Source organism: Rhinatrema bivittatum, chromosome 19 (assembly GCF_901001135.1).
Source record: "Rhinatrema bivittatum chromosome 19, aRhiBiv1.1, whole genome shotgun sequence".
Lineage (NCBI taxonomy): Eukaryota > Metazoa > Chordata > Amphibia > Gymnophiona > Rhinatrematidae > Rhinatrema > Rhinatrema bivittatum.
The window spans coordinates 18,643,970-18,664,046 of record NC_042633.1 but is presented as its reverse complement, the minus strand read 5'-3'; the positions used below and the strand labels follow the sequence as shown (position 1 = coordinate 18,664,046).

The 20,077-nt window shown below is 45.8% G+C and overlaps 1 protein-coding gene across 1 annotated transcript in view; it reads right to left on the bottom strand.

Moving 5' to 3' along the window:
* The window catches only part of LOC115080770 (uncharacterized protein ZSWIM9-like), a 40,280-nt gene extending 23,586 nt beyond the window's left edge, over nt 1-16,694 (bottom strand). Inside the window, exons 1-2 of the mRNA XM_029585169.1 lie at nt 16,600-16,694; nt 713-1,808 (exon numbers count right to left, since the gene is read on the bottom strand). Of these exons, the coding sequence (XP_029441029.1) occupies nt 713-1,738 (1,026 nt within the window). The 5' untranslated portion in view covers nt 1,739-1,808; nt 16,600-16,694. The remainder of the gene's footprint in view (nt 1-712; nt 1,809-16,599) is intronic.
* Nucleotides 16,695-20,077: the final 3,383 nt, after the last annotated feature.

Here is a 20,077-nt window from a genome sequence, read left to right as displayed (position 1 = left end):
TGTTTCTTCTTTTTTTAAATCTAATTCTCCGGACTGCAAGATTTTCACTTCTACCATCTGCTGGAGTCAGAGAAATACTGAGGGACTGCAGGTGGCACTCTAGCTTCGGTAGCTGTTTCAGAAAAGTTTTTGTTCTCCGACTCCATCTGCTGGCAGGGATGCAAAACCCATTTGTCTGGACTGATCTGGGGTACGAACAGGAACAAGGATTCCTTAATCTGATAATTATACATTGAAGTTCTTATTGATGCCAATATGACAGTGGACAATAGCAAATATGAAGAGAGATTTTAAGACTGTTGAGAAAAAGTGGTCAATGGTTATTATATTAGGGATGGGGTGATCCCTCAAACCACACTAACGTCGCTGGAAAAAAACAAACCAAAAACAAAACAAAAACCATGTGTTATCCTTATAGATTGCCTGGCTAGCATGAAAACATGCAAATATGCTCAACCTAGCCCTCGAGGCACACCCAGCCAGTCAGGTTTTCCGGATATCCACAAGATAGATTTGCATGCACTGCCTCCAATGTATGCAGATCCATCGCATGCATATTCACTGTAGATGTGATTGCATTCCAGAAAGGGTGAAGAACCACTATGACTTACACCTTTATGTCACTTGACGTTGGCTTGCAAAACCTTCCCCCCACCACACCATGAACGAAGACGCTTAACTGGCATTTAGGCAAAGGGAAGAAAAGTCGTACCTGATGGAGGGCAAGTGCAAGGGATGTGTCTGGCATTGATGGCGACTCCTGAAGGTTGGAAGCGGAGGTTGCGTTCAACACTGTCGTGCTGTCGTTGAGAGCCAGGTGAAGGCAGCAGTACAAGGAAGAGGCAGCATCTACATTAACTCTGAGAGCCTGGTGCTTGGATTTAATTAAGGTACAGATGTTGCTCTCTGCGATCTGACTTCTGCTGTCCTTTATGATCCACATTTCCCTGTGGGGGTGCCAGGTTTCATAATAGTACTGGAAAAACTCCGCAGGGCAGGCAGCCTTCAACTCATTCAAGTATTGATTGTAGAATACGGGTGAGCAAGAGTGAGCCAGAATGTGCAAAAAGTTCTTAATCTGAGCCTCTGCTGTTGAATCTGCGTCAGAAATTCTCTCGTACAGAATCTCTAAGACCTGTGGCATGCAGTACCTCAGTGAGGCAAAGGGTACCAGTGGTTTTAGGTCCAGAGGTTCCCATATTTCTGGGTTCACTGTTACATATTTAACCTGGTCAGTCAAGTTCTGGATGCTCTGACAGATGGAAACCATAAGGAACCGTAAATGTTCTGACTGGCCCTTTCGTGCAAGGCATTTTGCACATACTTTCCACTCTGCGTTATCATCTTCACAATAGACGGTGTACAAATCAACGTGGCTGCCAAAATGCGGCAACAGATCCACATAGAGGTATTCAGGAAACCGCTGGGCCATGTCCTGCATGGCGGAAGTCATGATGAAGATGTTTTTCACCAGCATCCTGTTCTCCATAAAGACTAACTTGACCTTGGCCCCAGGATCAGAAACGAACAGGGAGTCCAATTCATTCAGGATTTCGGCCCGGTCTTCAAACTGAGCAGGGTGAAAATGTTGCAGTTTGCTCAGATCGTTGTGTTCCAGGAACTTCCTGGAGATGTCATTTGTGATCTTGGTGGAGAGGCATGGAAGAGATGCCAACCTACTTCCTGTAACTGGAGATGGGAGATCAGCCCCAAGAGTGTAACGCTTGTGATGAAGCATGGTTTCGACAAGAAGAAGATTGTCCTTTTGGGGGGGGCCCAGGTTTAGCACGATAGCTGGTCAGGTGTTGCTGAGAAAGAATTAAGAAAACCATTAGTTATCTGCCTCTTCTATGGTATTTCTATTCTCACAGCAATTGCACTATTACAACACCTTCATTATAATAATAATTTTGACCCTTGTGGTTCTTAATTTTGAAATCACAGAGAGATCTACGCCATTTCCATAGTCATGACTGCCGATAATCACACCTTTTATTATGTCAACAAATATGTCTGTTCAACAGCAGCCTGAATCTAGTCCTCCTAGACTATCTCAAGTCATTACTAAATGAAGTATATATATGTACCCCAATATTAATCTCACCCTCCTGTGTTAATTTTATTATATTAATTGTTTGCTTTAATTGAAGAATAATGTAAAACGGAAGAAGGTAAGTTTCATACGTTTGAATGCATGCCTTCCTCGGCCTTGCTTCATTTCTGTAGTGTAATCATTAACTTACCTCCCTCCCGATCCCTTTATTTGTATATCTTCTTTATCTGAAACAATTTATTAATTAATGATTAAAATGTCCACTATATAATGCCAATATTGGCTTTTTTTCTTTTTGCTTTTTTATGAAATATTTGTAGTCAAAACGCCAATTGTTTGCTATGGATTTCTGTCGAAAAAATATTCTCAATAAATTTATTCTCTTGTGAACCCCGTTTGGGTAAAAAATTATTCCGACTAACAAATATCCGTATTAGACGCCATAATAATGAATTATTGAAAATATAAGACTTCTCTCTTATATTTTCAATAATTACACTACACTACAGAAATGAAGCAAGGCCGAGGAAGGCATGCATTCAAACGTATGAAACTTACCTTCTTCCGTTTTACATTATTCTTCAATTAAAGCAAACAAAAATTAATATAATAAAATTAACACAGGAGGGTGAGATTAATATTGGGGTACATATATATATTGTTTGGTCTCACTTTAGCGGAGATTGGGTGAATCAATTACTAAATGAAGGTCATCAGTCTCATTAGCAGTCTCTAACCAGTCATGTATACAGTGGGCAATTATACAAAGAAAAAAAAATATATATATATGCAAAGTCTCTTTCTGCAATCACTGAAACACGGTTTGTGTTACAGCTAAAACTGGCGTAGCAAATTAACTTCAAGTAGCATGAAATAAAATTTCTAACATCAGCGTTAGTTTTTCTCCTTTACTGGTGTTTCTCCACAGCTACACCTCCCTTTCTCTTCCAATATGGCTCCCCCCACCTGCTGTTCCCTATGCTTCCCCATAAAGAAACTGATCGGCTGCTGCTCCCCTCAGCCCCCTTGATCCCCCCCCCCCCCCCGGCTCCTTGTGCCTTTTTACCCCTTCACCCATTATATATCCTCTCTCTCCAGACTCCTGCCATCTCCTCGATCAATGATAGCTGCTGCAGGGCCGATTTCCCGGGCTTGACTTCAAGTTTGACATCGGGCGGATGACACTCCTAGGCCCGGGCCTCAGACGCAGCAGTCCTAGGCGGATCTTGTGGTGGCAAGCACTGTCTGGCTCTTGGTGGCCCCTTTACCTTGTGGTCCCCAGAGAGGAGGCTCTTTAACATTTCTCCGGGTGGTCCACCTTCGGCCTGGGGGAAGAATGGGAGGAGACGCTCTGACCGGGGGGGGGGGGGGCACAGGAGCCTTCCCCCCCTTCCTTGAGGCAGGCAATCTTCTGAGCGCGTGGGACTGGTCATGGTCAGGCCCCAGACAGACATAACAATATTTATGTCCGTCAGTGATAGACATCACTTTCCCACATTGGCAGTATTTGAAGCCAGGCGGTTTGGGGGCCATGGTAGTACTGAAAAAGTGCTGTTTTAGTCGTCTGGGAGAAGGAAAAACTCTGAGAAGTCAAGCGAAAAAAGCTCCACGTGAGGATGAGAGCGCGGCATATACAAGACTGAGGAGAAAATGGCACTCGAGCAAAGCTCTGCGATCGCTAAGAGAAGCTTCGCCTCAGGGCCGCTGGAAAACGTCCCAGACAGCATGGCTAATTCAGCCCTGCTATCGACGGGAAAATTTCAAAATTGTCCCTGTCACCTGAGGGGCAGGTTGTTGATGCAGGCTGGGAACGCACTTTGGAATGTCTGTATGCTGATGCCGGTGGTCTGGGGAGTGAGATAGGAGGATTAGAGTGTGTAACAGTGTGTAACAGTGAATGATGGACATAGTTGGCGTCTTGGAGACCTGGTGGAGGGAGGATGGCTGGAAGGGGAGGGGGGGGGGGCGGGTGCTATATCAGGGTGCAGATTGTGTTGCACTGATAGGGAGGACTGGCACTATATGTCCGGGAGGGTGTGGAGTCCAACAGGGTGGGGGATCATGCAAGAGACTAGATGCTAGGTGGAATCTATGGGGGTGGTGGTCCCATGTGTGTTGGCTAGGAGTGTAGTGGTGGAATGTGCTGCCATCCACCTGGCCAGGATGATCAGATGGATGGTGGGGTGCTGGGAGAGATCGGGGAGGTTAGCCGATTTGGCAGTGCAGTGGTGGTGGGAGTTTTCAATTACCCCAATATTGACCAGGTGGGTGTGGCATCAGGGCATGCTGGAGACGTGGAGTTACTGGATGGAGTGATCAACTGCTTCGTGGAGCCAAATGAGAGAGGGAGATTTTTTGGATTTGATTCTTGGTGGAGTGTGGGATTTGGTGGGAGGGATAGCGGTGGTGGTCATGACGTGATCGGATTTGAGCTGATGACTGGAGGGGGCCGATGTGTGAATCTACGGATCTAGCACTGGATTTTCAAGGGGGAGGCTTTGATAGAATGGGGAAAATAGTTGGAAAGGGACTGGGAGGTGCACCTCCAGGGGTTGGGGGTGTGCAACAGGTGTGGACATTGTTTGGAGTTTCAGTCTTGGAGGCGCAGTCCAGATGTGTTCCATGTGTTGGGAAAGGTGGAAGGAGGGCAAAACGATTGCCGGCATAGTTAAGGGGTGAGGTGAGGGAGGCTATTTTGGCCAGGGGAGCATCCTTCAGAAATTGGAAGAGGGATCCATCTGAGGAGGGTGGGAGGAAGCGTGAGTGTTGTCAGGTTGGGTGTGGGACATTGGTGGGGCAGGCTGGGAGGGAGTTTGGGATGAGATTGGCCGTGGAGGCAGGGACTCATAGTAAGGACTTTTTTGGGTGTATCCGAGGTAGGAAGCCTATGGGGTAATCGGTTTGACCGTTGGATAACAGAGGGGTTGAGGGGGCTCTTGGGGAGGAAAGGACCGTTGCACGGGAACTGGATGAGTTCTTTGCTTCTGTGTTGGCTGGTGAGGATGTTGGGGAGATGCTGGTTCTGGAGATGGTTTTCGGGGGTGGTGAATCGGAGAAGCTGGGCCGGGTTGCTGTGAACCTGGAAGATATGGTGGGCCAGATTGACAGGCTGGTGAGTGGCGGATCACCTGGATCAGATGCTATACACCCGGGGTTCTGGGAGAGCTCAAAAATGAAATTTCAGATCTATTAGTTAAAATTTGTAACCGATCATTAAAATCATCCATTGTATCTGAAGACTGGGAGATGGCTAAAGTTACCCCCAATATTTAAAAAGGGCACCAGGGGTGATCTGGGAAACAATAGACCAGTGAGCCTGACTTCACTGCTGGGAAAAATAATGGAAACTATTCTAAAGATGTCCTTTCGTGGATTACAAACAGGTTAAAAGACAGAGAATAGGATTAAATGGTCAATTTTCTCAGTGGAAAAGGATAAACAGTGGAGTGCCTCAGGGATCTGTACTTGGTCCAGCGCTTTTTAATCTACCTTATAAATGGCCTGTGACCGACGGCCCGCAAATGCGCAGTAGAGCGCAGCTCTACTGCGCATGTGCGGGCAAGGATGTCGATCAGAAAAAAAAAATGGCGGTGGGGCCGCAGGAGCGGGAGGAGAAGCAGCGGCGCCGCGCGCGCGCGGTGCCGCTGCTTCTCCTCCCCAGATCTGCCGGCAGATCTCGGGGGGGGGGGGGGGTCCCCCCCGCGCCCCCCCCCCCGAGATCTGCCGGCAGGAGCGGGAGGAGAAGTAGCGGCACCGCGCGCGCGCGCGGTGCCGCTACTTCTCCTCCCCAGATCTGCCGGCAGATCTCGGGGGGGGTCACTGCCGCGCGCGCGGGAGTGACCCCCCCCCGAGATCTGCCGGCAGGAGCGGGAGGAGTTAATGGAGCCGGGTGAGGGTTGCGGGAAGTCGCGCTTACGGCGCCGGGAGGAAATGGAGGTGGGTGAAGGGAGGGAGAGGGGGACTGAGTGAGTGGGAGGGAGAGGGGGACTGAGTGAGTGGGAGGGAGGGAGGGAGAGGGGGACTGAGTGAGTGGGAGGGAGGGAGGGAGAGGGGGGACTGAGTGGGAGGGAGTGAGGGAGAGGGGGGACTGAGTGAGAGGAGAGGGAGGGTGGAGAGGAGTGGGTGGGGGAGGGGGTGGTGAAGAGTGAGGGGAGAGAGAATGAGGGGGAGGTGAGAGACAGAGGGATGTAGCCCGTTTTAACGGGCTTTACGGCTTGTATATTTATAAATGATCTGGAAAGGGGAACGAGTGAGGTTATCAAATTTGCAGATGATACAAAATTATTCAGAGTAGTTAAATCACAAGCGGATTGTGATATTGAGGGAGGACCTTGTGAGACTGGAAGATTGGGCATCCAAATGGCAGATGAAATTTAATGTGGACAAGTGCAAGGTGTTGCATATAGGGAAAAATAACCCTTGCTGTAGTTACACAATGTTAGGTTCCATATTAGGAGCTACCACCCAGGAAAGAGATCTAGGCGTCATAGTGGATAACACATTGATATCATCGGTTCAGTGTGCTGCGGCAGTCAAAAAAGCAAACAGAATGTTAGGAATTCTTAGGAAGGGAATGGTGAATAAAACGGAAAATGTCATAATGCCTCTGTATCGCTCCATGGTGAGACCGCACCTTGAATACTGTGTACAATTCTGGTCGCCGCATCTCAAAAAAGATATAGTTGCGATGGAGAAGGTACAGAGAAGGGCGACGAAAATGATAAGGGGAATGGAACAGCTCCCCTATGAGGAAACACTAAAGAGGTTAGGGCTGTTCAGCTTGGAGAAGAGATGGCTGAGGGGAGATATGATAGAAGTGTTTAAGATCATGAGAGGTCTAGAACGGGCAAATGTAACATAGTAATGACGGCAGAAAAAGACCAAAATGCCCAGCAAGCTTCCCAAGGTAGTAACTGCCGCCCTGTGCCGGTTAAGCTTTTTTATTTATTCCCATCCTCTAGCCCAGGGGTAGGGAACCTATGGCTCGCGAGCCAGATGTGGCTCTTTTGATGGCTGATTCTGGCTCGCAGACAAATCTTTAATAAAAAAAAAAGTAAAAATCTTAACAAAACCCCCCACCCTCCTGACACCCCCCAAGACCTGCCAAAAGTCCCTGGTGGTCCAGCGGGGGTCCAGGAGTGGTCCGGGAGCGATCTCCTGGACTTGGGCTGTCGGCTGCCAGTAGTCAAAATGGCGCCGACGGCCCTTTGCCCTCACTATGTCACGGGCTACCGCTGCCATTGGTCGACCCCAGTGACATAGGGCAAAGGGCCGTCGGCGCCATTTTGACTACTGGCAGCCGACAGCCCAAGTCCAGGAGATCGCTCCCGGACCACTCCTGGACCCCCGCTGGACCACCAGGGACTTTTGGCAGGTCTTGGGGGGTGTCAGGAGGGTGGGGGTTTTTTGTTAGATTTTTACTTTTTTATTAAAGATTTGTCTGCGAGCCCTGGACCACCAGGGACTTTTGGCAGGTCTTGGGGGGGGGGGGGGGGGTGTCAGGAGGGTGGGGGGTTGTAGCAAATTAATTTGGCAGGTCTTTGGGGGGCGTCAGGAGAGTAGGGGGTTGTAGTAAATTAATTTGGTAGGTCTTGTATGGCTCTCACGGAATTACATTTTAAAATATGTGGAGTTCATGGCTCTCTCAGCCATAAAGGTTCCCGACCCCTGCTCTAGCCTATAGGGATCTACAGTGTTTATCCCATGCCCCTTTGAAATCCTTCACAGTTTTAGTCTTCACCACTTCCTCTGAATCGGTTACTCTTTCGGATAATAGAAAGACTATGGGGCACTCCATGAAGTTAGCATGGGGCACATTTAAAACTAATCGGAGAAAGTTCTTTTTCAGTCAACACACAATTAAACTCTGGAATTTGTTGCCAGAGGATGTGGTTATTGCAGTTAGTTTAGCTGTGTTTAAAAAAAGGTTTGGATAAGTTCTTGGAGTTGAAGTCCATTAAATGCTATTAATCAAGTTGACTTAGGGATCGATTTTCAAACCTACACACGGACGCGCCGATTTTATAACATGCGCACATGTTATAAAATATGCTATCCGCATGCACTACCGCGCGCATGTTATAAAACATATTGGCGTGCGCATGTGTGGGCGGGTGGGGGATTTTTCAATTACTCACGGCAACACGATTGGCATTTTTCCCCAGTTCCCTAACCTTCCTCCTTCTTCCCCTCTCCTCCCCGACCCCTAAACCTACCCTATCTATCCCCAATTTTAAAATTCAGGCTTTAGGGAATAGCCACTGCTATTACTGGCATCAGTAGCATGGGAGCTAATTAGTTTTTGGGTACTTGCTAGGTTCTTATGGCCTGGATTGGCCACTGTTGGAAACAGGATGCTGGGCTTGATGGACCCTCAGTCTGACCTAGTATGGCAAGTTCTTATGTTCTTAGTTATATGGTAGCAGGTAGTCCACCACAATGCCCACATGGGGCTGTAAGCAGAACCAGCACCGCACTCATGTTACTTAAGCCAGTGATGCTCAAAGTGGGCATCAGCGCCCTATCAGCCAGTTGGGTTTTTCAGGATATCACTAATAATTAAACATCAGATATACCGCATGCACTGTCTCCACTGTATGCAAATGTATTCCATGCATATTCATTAGATGTATCCTGCAAGCCCAAGTGAGGGGAAGAGGCTCAAGAACCAGTTTGTGCTCCACTGGCTTAAGCAGCTCCCCTCTTCCACAAAATACATTAAGCTAGGCAAGCCAACTTCACTGATTCCACACTGGGTGCAGGAACGCGCCAGAGACCTGGAGGGAAGCACTGTCCATGTGGCTCTCAGGAAAGACCTGACATGGCTGGCATGAGATAGGACTGCCAATTGCCTTCAATTTTCCCAGACTGTACAGAAAAATAAGAGGATGAAAATGTTCAGAAATGCCATAAAATACAGCATGCACCGTGGTAGCTGTTCTATGTTCCTTTATGTTGGATACATATACTTGGTATTTATTTAAAATATTTATCATCTACCTATTACTGGCCCACACCTTGCTAGGTGAATTACAGTTTTGCATCACTTACACTGAAGTTAGGTCATGATTTATTCAGAGGCATAAAAAAAAATAAAAATCTACAAAAAACAGTGTTTTCTATGGACAAACATGCATTAACAGCCACACAAGTGGGAACGTCAGCCTCCGGGTGTAGAGTTCGGGCATGCTCAGTATAGATGAGGCTCAGAAAGTTCTTGAAGATCTTCTGAGCATGCGTGTGGTTTCCCGCTCAACTGCCAGTAGCAACGATCTCCTTAGCGAGCAGATGGGTAATGCTCAACTCTTCAAACAAAGTCTTCTAAAAAGAGGCCAGGTTCCTTTTAAAGTCTGCGAGAAATGCTCTCATAATATGTCTACTAAGGACAAGCATCAAATCTGCTTTCGTTGCCTTGGAAGTAAGCACGACTCCACGAAATGTAAGTCTTGTGGCAGTATAGAAACATAGAAATGATGGTAGAAAAAGACCAAATGGCCCATCCAGTCTGCCCAGCAAGCTCCCACACTTGTTTTCCCATACTTATCTGTTTCACCGACCACCAAGTTCAGGGCCCTTGTTGGTAACTGTTCGATCTGAATTTCCTGTCACCCCCTGCCATTGATGCAGAGAGTAATGTTGGAGTTGCATTAAAGGTGAAGCATAAGGCTTAATGGTTAAGGGTAGTAACCGCCGCATCAAGCAAGTTACCCCGATGTTTGTTTACCCAGACTGCACAGATCAATTCCTTGTTGGATGTTGCCTGAATGTAAATCCTCTTTTCCACATTTCCCCCTGCCGTTGAAGCAGAGAGCAACGCTGCATATGCATTCAAAATGAAGTATCAGGCTTAAATGGTTTAGGGTAATAACCTCCGCAATAAGCAAGCTAACCCCATGCTTATTTGTTTACCCAGACTGTGTAGTTCAATCCTTGTTGGTTGTCTGAATACAAATCCTCTTTTCCATATTTCCCCCTGCCATTGAAGCAGAGAGCAATGTTGGAGTTGCATTAACCATGTGAAGGCTTATTGAGTAATGGTAGTAATCACCAGGTAGTAGCCTGTATTCCAGCAAGCCACCTCCATATCTCTTCTCTTCATTCCCCATCTTCTAGCCTTTATGGATCCACAGTGTTTATCCCATACCCCTTTGAAATCCTTCACAGTTTTAGTCTTCACCACTTCCTCCGGAAGGGCATTCCAGGCATCCACCACCCTCTCCGTGAAGAAATACTTCCTGACATTGGTTCTTCCTCCCCCCTGGAGTTTCAAATCGTGACCCCTAGTTCTACTGTTTTTTTTCCAACTGAAAAGGTTTGTTGCTGACCATGAATCATTAAAACCTTTCAAGTATCTGAAAGTCTGTATCATATCACCCCTGCTCCTCCTCTCCTCCAGGGTATACATATTTAGGTTCTTCAATCTCTCCTCATAAGTCGTTTTATGAAGACCATCCACCTTTTTGGTCACCCTTCTCTGGACCGCCTCCATCCTGTCTCTGTCCCTTTGGAGATGCAGTCTCCAGAACTGAACACAGTACTCCAGGTGAGGCCTCACCAAGGCCCTGTACAAGGGGATCATAACTTCCTTTCTCTTACTAGATATTCCTCTCTCTCTATGCAGCCCAGCATTCTTCTGGCTTTAGCTATCGCCTTGTCACATATGTCGCCAAGAGCTAGAATTTACTGAGATCTCAAGCTGCATTACAAGTTTTTTTGCTCTGATTATGAAAAGAAAAGTAAAATTAGAAGAGAAAAACAGTTTTGCCTAAAAAAACGGAGAAAAAGATCAAGAAATAAAGATCGCAAGCAGCACAAAAGTTTGCCCAGATCAGATGATCGGATTAAACATAGACGACATTCACATTCTAGTCACTCAAAGTAGATCGGCATGGAATTCGCCTGTCACCGAAGAAATCGGTGCACAAGTCTCAACCAGTGCTGACTAAGCATCGCCAGTTTTTGGCACAGAACATGAAATCATTGGTGTATAAAGAGCAGAAGGTATTGGTGCAGACATTGACACCATCCGGGGCGGGACACAGCACAGAGATCAGCGCAATCCTTGGCACCAAGATCAGCCAAATTACAAAATTCCAGTACCTCAGACTACATAGAGCGAAGCGCAGGAACCTTCATCAGTGGTACTGAGTCCGATTTCTAAGCCAGTTTCTCCACCAGATTTGACGTGCCTCCGTGCAGTTAAACAAAAATTATCTGAACCTACTTCTTCAAAGAGAAAGGAAGAAAGACTAAACACATAACATTATTGGATTCAGACTCTGAAGACCAACAGACAAGTTCTCATCCTAAGTCTCCAAAAACCCGATATGACAGAATATGATTCGGAAAGTAACATACTGTTACCCTTCCCACACAAAGAGGATCACACTTTTGTAAGAAAAATGTGGTCCGATTTTGTGCATCGTTACATGAAAGACCCAAAACAAGATCCACATATAATTAAAGAACCACAAAAACAAAGAACACAGTAAAAACACAGCAACCATACCGATTCTTCGTCAGATGAATCTTTATACTCAACCATCTACATTAGAGTCCTTGGAATGTCCCATTCCAGGTGCCTCACCTGACCTACCATCAAATCCTTCACCAGAGAATCTAAAAGGAAATTCCCCGGTGGAGGACAATTCTTATTCAAGAATTATCAAGAAGATGGCCAAGACTAATAACTTTCCTGTCAAAGAAAGCACTCCAGCTCCTACAGAAGACGGAATATTGCAATTATCAAGAAGATGGCCAAGACTAATAACTTTCCTGTCAAAGAAAGCACTCCAGCTCCTACGGAAGACGGAATATTGCAATTTATTCAACCTAGATCTACCAGCAAGACAGTCCCTATGTTGGATGCTTTTCTTAACCTGCAAGATGTGAGATGGAGTATTCCATTGACGATTATCACTAATCCAAAAAAAAACCCAAAAAACCTATTAAATATGAAATCAAACAGTGTAGAGGGCATGTGAAATCACAATTACCACATGACTCCCTTATAGTGCAGTCAGCAATGAAACGTGCTAAAAGGTCTAACCTTTTCTAAAATTCACCTCCTGGAAAGGATCCGAAGATCTTAGATAGGACGGCCAAAAAGGTGTTCTTGGCTGCTATTTTGCAGTAACATACTCAATCACACCAAATTCAAATTGTCTTATTCAATACTTCAAATATATTAAAAGTTTCAAAGACATTATCCCAGAAAACAAGAAAGAGGAGTTTGAAACATTGATCAAGGATTCAGATGAAGGTATAAAACATCTCACTAGAGCAGTCTATGATCCCTTTGACATCACCTCTAGAACCTCTGCCATAGCCATGGCAGCAAGAAGAATGGCATGGTTGCGAGCTTCAAGTGTTCGTGAAGACGTTTATGAGAAGATAGCTGATACGCCATGCAAAGGTGAAAACCTTTTTGGTGAGAAAGTGAAAGAGGCACTGGAGTCACTCAAAAAGCAAAATCTAGCCTTGCAGGCTGTATCATTCAACTCCACAGATCAGTAGCAGAACAGAAGAGGGCAATTCTATTTATACAAGCAACCTTATTACTCCTTTTTATTTCAAGGTCATTTTAGTAGTTATAACTACTATCGGAAACAGTCTCAAAACTACAACTCATTTGTTCAGAGGGGAAATCAATTTCACAGGAGTCAAAGATCTCACTCCAGCAATAGAGGTAATGCTAGGCAGAACAACTCCGCTACACAACAATCTCAGCCGAGTTTTTAACTTCAGATACAACCTCGAATCCTCCATCAATTCTCCAATGGGAGGAAGACTTACAAAATGTTTCAAAGCATGGGAGACCATAACAACAGATCAATGGGTTCTACAGATAATTCGATGGGGTTATCTAAATTTTAAGAACTTCCCAAGGTCTGTTATTGCAACACCAACCCTTCATCCTAGCTAAAATCAGAAAAACTCCGGGAAGAGTTAAAAACCCTGATCCAATCACAAGCCATCTCAAGGGTTCCTCCATCCCAAGAAAAGAGGGGTTTTTACTCAAAATATTTCCTAATTCCAAATAAAACAGGAGAACTCCGGCTTATTTTAGATCTCTGAAAGGAAAAGTTCCAAATGTTTTCCTTACAGACAATGCCACTTCTTTAGATGAACGATTAGCTAATGACCATAGACCTAAAAGACGCCTATACTCACATTCCCATAAGAATATAGCACAGACGTTTTCTCCGGTTCTCATTTCAAAGTCATCACTTTCAATATCAAGTCCTACCATTTGGTCTCGCCTCAGCACCAAGATTACTCACGAAGGTGCTAGCGGTGGTAGCTGCTCATATTCGAAAGCTAAATATTCTCGTATTCCCATATCTGTATGACTGGCTGATCGCAGCGATATCAAGATCCGAAAGCATTCATCATACAAAAGTAGTAAGAAATTTCCATACTGGGTCAGACCAAGGGTCCATCAAGCCCAGTAATAAAAGTCCTACAGGATTTAGGATTCATAATAAACTTCAAGAAATCAAATCTTCACCCTTCACAAAAGTTGGAATTCAATGAGGCCATTCTCGACACCAGAAAAATGAAAGCTTTCCTTCCTCAAAGAAGGGCACAAGCTCTCAGAAAATTGATTCAGCATATATTCAAAAGAAGCAACACTGGCGCAAGAAAAATGTTAAGGGTAATTGGTTATATGGCTTCAATAGTTCACGTAGTTCCCAATGCAAGACTAAAAATGAGAACACCACAGTGGCAACTGAAGTCTCATTGGAAAAAGAGTCATCAGTCTCTTACAGCCAAGATTCCTCTTTCAGATTATTTAAAGAACTCTCTCTGTTGGTAGACAATTCAAAACAACCTACTCTATGGTCAGAATATGCTTCCTTGCGAGATTCAAAACAGGATTACAACAGTCGCATTGTTACATAGCTGGGGAGCACACTACTTAAACAAGAACATGCAGGGGCAATGGTCCAAAACTCGGATGCATCTGCACTTAAACCAATTAGAAGTGTGGACTGTTTACAATGCACTGCATTCAAACCTCACATTGAATCTAAACCGTCGAGTTGACAAACGGACAGCCAGGTCACCATGTTCTACATCAACAAATAAGGGGGAACAGGTTCATTCAAACTGTGCAAACTTACCTGTTGGATATGGGACCTGGCAAGTTCCATGAAAATAGAACTCTCAGCAGTATACTTACCGGGGAAGGACAATATATTAGTGGACCGTATAAGCAGACTGTTAAATCCACATGACTGGGAAATGGACAATCACATTCTACAATCGATTTTCTAAGTATGGAATACTCCCAAGATAGATCTATTTTCTGCATTTCACAACAAAATATTAAACAGGTTTTGTTCCAAGATCTATTCATCTCAAACTCTAACTCAAGATGCATTTGCAATTCAGTGCTGTCATTGTTTTCTCTATGCCTTTCCTCCAGTACCTCTAAATTACAAGGGTGATCTCGAAATTAAGAAACGATAGAGGAATAATAATTCTAATAGCTCCATTCTGGCCGAAGCAACAGTGGTCCCCTTGGCTAACTAGATCTTCAATATCCAGATCAGTTTGGCTGCCAACCGTAGACAATCTAATTATCCAAAACAACGGTTCCACCATACAACCCAAACCTAGTAACGCTAGTGCTAACCACATGGAAATTAGAAGTCCCTATGATTCACTAAATCTATTTCCTTGAATAGTTAATATATTAAAAGCTTCAAGAAAACCCTCTACAAAAAAAGTGGAAAATATTCTCCATTTGGTGTAAATCGCAAGATATTCAACCTGAGTCATGTTATGCAGAGCAACTATTAACCTACTCGCATCATTTAAGTGCAGAACATTTGTCAAGTTCCACTATCAAAGTACACCTAAGTGCCATAGCAGCTTATCACGTTTCGACTTTCTCAAATCCAGTATCACAAAACCCATTAGTACAACGTTTCATGAGTGGTCTCCAGAACATACATCCACCCTTAAGACCACCAATGCCTGCATGGGATTTAACTTACGTACTAACAAAACTAACAGCACCTCCGTTTGAACCGCTTGTATCTATCCCGTTTCAATTATTATCATGGAAACCTTCGTTCCTTTTAGCCATTACTACCGCTAGAAGGATAAGTGAACTTCAGGTACTGGTGACTTACTCCCCCTACACCATCTTCCATGAAGACAGGGTCTCTCTAAGAATGAACCCTAAATTTCTTCCAAAGATTACCTCTGAGTTCCATCTTAATCAGGCTACAGAACTGCCTGTATTCTTTCCAAAAGCACACCAAAATAAAATGCAACAATTGTATCACAATCTAGACTCAAACTTTTAGAAAATCAACACAGCTCTTCATCTCCTACTTTGATTTTAAAAAAGGGTGAGAATGTGTCTAAACAGACAATTTCAAATTGGTTAAAACAAAGTATAAACTTATGTTGCATGCTAGAAAATAAGTCTAAATCAGAAGATATCAGACCTCATCAAACAGGGGCGGTCACATCCACAACAGCCTTTCATAATCAGAGACTACTAACAGAGATATGGAATGCAGCAACGTGGTCAAGCACCAATACCTTTATCAAGCATTACTATTTGGACCGTTACCTCAGACCAAGCATGGAATTTGGAAAAACAATATTGAAAACTATAATTCATTAAGACAAGACTGTCAACTCTTTCTGCAAAAGACCTATGGATGCTAAATACCAAGATGTTACTATCTAAACATTTAGCATCCACAGTGTGGGAATCCTACTTGTGTGACTGTTAATGCATGCTTGTCCATGGAGAAAGTGAAGTTTCTTACCTGTTCACCGTGGATAGCACACAGTCACACAATCCCTCCCTCCCCAGAAAGAACTGAGAAATGCATGATATTTACAGAATTCTGTGCTTAAAGCTATTGGAATAAACTGAGGAGATCATTGCTACTGGCAGTTGAGCGGGAAACCACAATCATGCTCAGAAAATGTTCAAGAACTTTCTGAGCCTCATCTATACTAAGCATGCTCTAACTCTACACCCGGAGGCTGACGTTCCCACTTGTGAGGCTGTTTGTGTGCTGTCCACAGAGAACACCAATTACAGGTAAGAAACTTCGCTTTTTGGCCCCTGGGTTTGTAAAAGCAAATCTTTTTTGGAGTAAAGTTCAAGAATTAAATGGTCATGATATGAGGCTCCAAAGGGGCAGATTCAGGAGCAACATCAAAAATATTTCTTCACAGAAAGGGTGGTGAATGCACGGAATATCACCTCTACTGGATGGTTAGAGGCAAAAACAATAACAGTTCAGGAACGCCTAGGACAAGTACAAAGGATTATTATTTGCAAACAAGTGAAGGGAAAGCCAGAAATCATCTGAGGTCTATGACTCTGTATCAGGAAGTAAACAGGGCAGACTAGACTTTGACGGTTGGAAGTTGTTAAAACCCTAGAGTGAGAGGATGCGGCATGACAGAGACAGTAACATCAACTTAATATTAAAAGAAAAGACTGGAAACCAAATTCGAATTAAAATGCAAAATAATAATACTACAGGCGAAACCTGCCACACTAGTACCTGAATAACTAATCTCCGCGCTGTTTCCCTCCCGGATAGACCTGCCCTGCTCTGTTGTAGCTACTTTCGGTCGCCGGCTTGATGACGTCATCGGACGTTTATAGGAAAAACCAATAGGCGAGCATCTTTCCAGATCAGAGTCCCTCCCGCCCCCCCGCCAATCGGAAGGCTGCTTTGAGGGCCGCGTCTTTATTAGCCGCCCTAGCCCAGGCCCCACCTCCCCCAGGATTGGGTGGGAGGGGACTTCATTGTTGTTGCTGTTGTGAGGTAGGAAAATCTAGATTCAGATAACTTTATTGACATAGGAGAGTAGGTACGTGTGTTGCCAAAGGAACACATATTCATTTTATTTAAATATATTTGATATTCCACCCTCTGCAAAAAGGCTGATGACTAATTCTGTGCTTAATATTTGGGTTGGGTTTTTTTTAAAGTATTACAATTATTCAAATATAAAGGCAAAAATATACAAATTGGTGAGTACAGCAGTGCAGTAAAATTAAAAGTGTACGGAGCAAACCTTAACAAGGGCAATTCCCAGGTTGTAGGGCTGGTCCATATTTTCCCTGGGCAGATTACATTCCTAGGGGACAGGACATATTTTAGTGCTAGAGCTCCTGTTGTGCTCAGGATGCATTTATGACTTATATTCTACAGTTTCCAAAGTGGCACACTGGTTCAGTGAGGAGTTTTTCCTGCTCCTTCCTTTGTGGAAACTGGAAAATCTTTGCTTTTCTCTGTCAGTACTGTGGTCTTTTTTTTGTGTGTTTTGGACTGTGTGCCTAGCCCTGGCTGGTCATCTTATGACCTCCCCTTATTTGTGCTGCTATGTGCTTGGTGAGACCTAAAACAGAGCTTCCCAAAGTTAGGCAATGTGCTTACCTGGGAACTTTTGACTTCCACTCACCTTGAGCTTACCATGGATTAGCGGGAGGGAGGGCAACTGCATAGTGGGACCGGAGGGTCACAAATTTACTCTCATAAACACTCTTATATGTTCACACTTACTTTCACTACTCATTCTCTCACCTTGTCACAAAACCATTTACATCTTCTGCCATTCTCCCAACACACACACTCTCTCACCTCTCTCCCTCTTCCATACACACAGGCCCACTCACTTTCACACCCATGCACCCTTACATTCAGCTCTCTCCTACTTCATACACTCTCAGATCTCTTCTTCATACACAAATACACACTCAACACTCTCAAGACATGCTCATTCACTCTCTCTCTCCTCTCCCCCCCCCCCCCTTTTCAAAACACACTAGCAACTGCAGACTAACTTGGGGTCCTGACCGAGCAGCAGCCTCTTCCTTCTCCTCCTGTGCTGTGGAAGTGGACGCTGCCTGTTTCTTACTCCTCGTTTGATGCACGGGCAGGAAATCACAATGTCGATTGGCCAAGGCAAACAGGATGGGGCAGGCAAGTGGCTGGATACAGGAAACAGGCTGTGAAGGAGCAGGTGGTGTCACGAGGAAGCAAAGTTAAGAGATAAAAAGATCCAGAGATGGTAGAAATCACTGTCAAGTTCCTCCTTTTTTTTAGCCAAGCAAGACCAATGACGTTCCTTTCTTCTTTCTGTGTCCAAGCAAATTGGTTTTGCTGCAGCACCCGGAGATTTCCGGTATTGGCCCGGAGACCCGGTAATTCTTTTAGAATTCCGGAGTCCCCGGGCCAAATGTGTAGAGTTCTCAGGTATGCCAATGTAACCCCATTTTAGCACTTGAAAAGTCACTGTTGCGTCAGGAGGTGGACCCTTGGCCATGGCGAAGTTGGCACTACCTATAGGGGCTTCCTATAGGCCTTCATAGGCGGCAGAGACCCAACCGGGCCTTCACCTATACCAGCCCACATTCCCCGCAGGTTGAGCTCTTGGGTGCCGGGGCCGGCAGGACTTAGCACCGGGTCTCAGAGGAGGCTGGTCTTGAACACGTGAGGTGTAGACAGGTCAGGCGATCCAAAGGTCAGGGCTGGCACTGCGTAGGAGGATCAAGGACGGGCCAGAGGTCAAGGCAGGTGGCGGGTAGCAGAAATGGTGAACGGTCAGGCGGTCGGGGCAGGCAGCAGGCGAAGGCGAAGGCGGAATCCAGGGGCAAATCGAGTCAAGTACCAGAGCAGCAAGCTGCGGGAATGAAGAGTCAGAGCAGGAACGGAGACACACGGGCCAAGAACAGGAACACAAGGAGCAACTCGCAGCTCTAGGCAGAGCGAGAGCTGTTGCTAAGGTGAAGGTGAGGCAGCAGGAGCTGCCTTAAATAGGTGCTGGGCGGGCCGCACATCCAGGTTCCGCGAGAGGTGTCTTCCTCTGCAGCCCCTTTAAGGTGGGGGAAGTGCAGCGCGTGCGCCTAGAGGCGACTGCGGCTGGTAGTGCGTCAGTGGCAGCAGGGCCTGCTCCCCGCCGCGCGCGAAGGAGGCCATGCAGGACGGGAGTGGCGAAGTGGACCTGAACCTGCCCGGGAAGTAAGTGTGACCGACCGGCCACCACAACAGTACCCCCCCTCTAAGCCGCAGGCAGTCGGGGCATGCAGCAGGCGAAGGCGGAATCTAGGGGCGAACCGAGTCAAGTACTAGAAGAGCAAGCCGAGGGAACGAAGAGTCGGAGCAGGAACGGGGACACACGGGCCAGGAACAGGAGCACACGGAGCTGGAACACAGAGAGCTGGAACACACGGAGAAACTCGCAGCTCTAGGCAGAGCGAGACCTGTTGCTGAGGTGAAGGTGAGGCAGCAGGAGCTGCCTTAAATAAGTCCTGGGCGGGGCCGCACATCTGGAGTAAATTGGCAATCACCACAGAGGAATAACCACACTTTAATAGGCGAGCCCTCTCAAGGGTCAAACCATAAGACAGAATACTGTCAGATCCTCATGAAGAACTGTTCCTTGCTGAAGCAGATCCATGTGCAGCAGAAGACGAAGGGGGGCCTCCACCAGGAGTCTTCGCAAATCCACATACCATGGATGCCTGAGCCAGTCTGGCGCCACCAGGAGTACTAGCCCACTGTGGCCTTCAATCTTGCGAATTATCCTGCCCAGGAAGGGCCATGGAGGAAACGCATAAGGCAATCTATCTTCCAGCCAGACCTATACGAGAGCGTCTATACCCAGGGACCACAGATCTCTCCTGCGACTAGAAGTGAGGAACCTTCGCAGTTCAAGTAGTCGCCAGCAGGTCTAGGAATGGAAGGCCCCAGCAATCCACAATCAGCTGAAATGCCTCGGCTGACAACACCCACTCTCCTGGGTCCAGACTCTCCCTGCTGAGAAAGTCCGCTCTTACGTTATCTTTTCCTGCAATGTGAGAGGCCGAGATCATCTGCAGATGACTTTCCACCCATTCCATCAGCTGGTCTATTTCCTGCGACACTTGTTGGCTCTTGGTTCCTTCCTGGCAACTGATATATGCCACAGTCGTCGTGTTGTCTGACATCACGCAAACTGCTCGATTCTGCAGCCTGTGGCTGAACTGCAAGC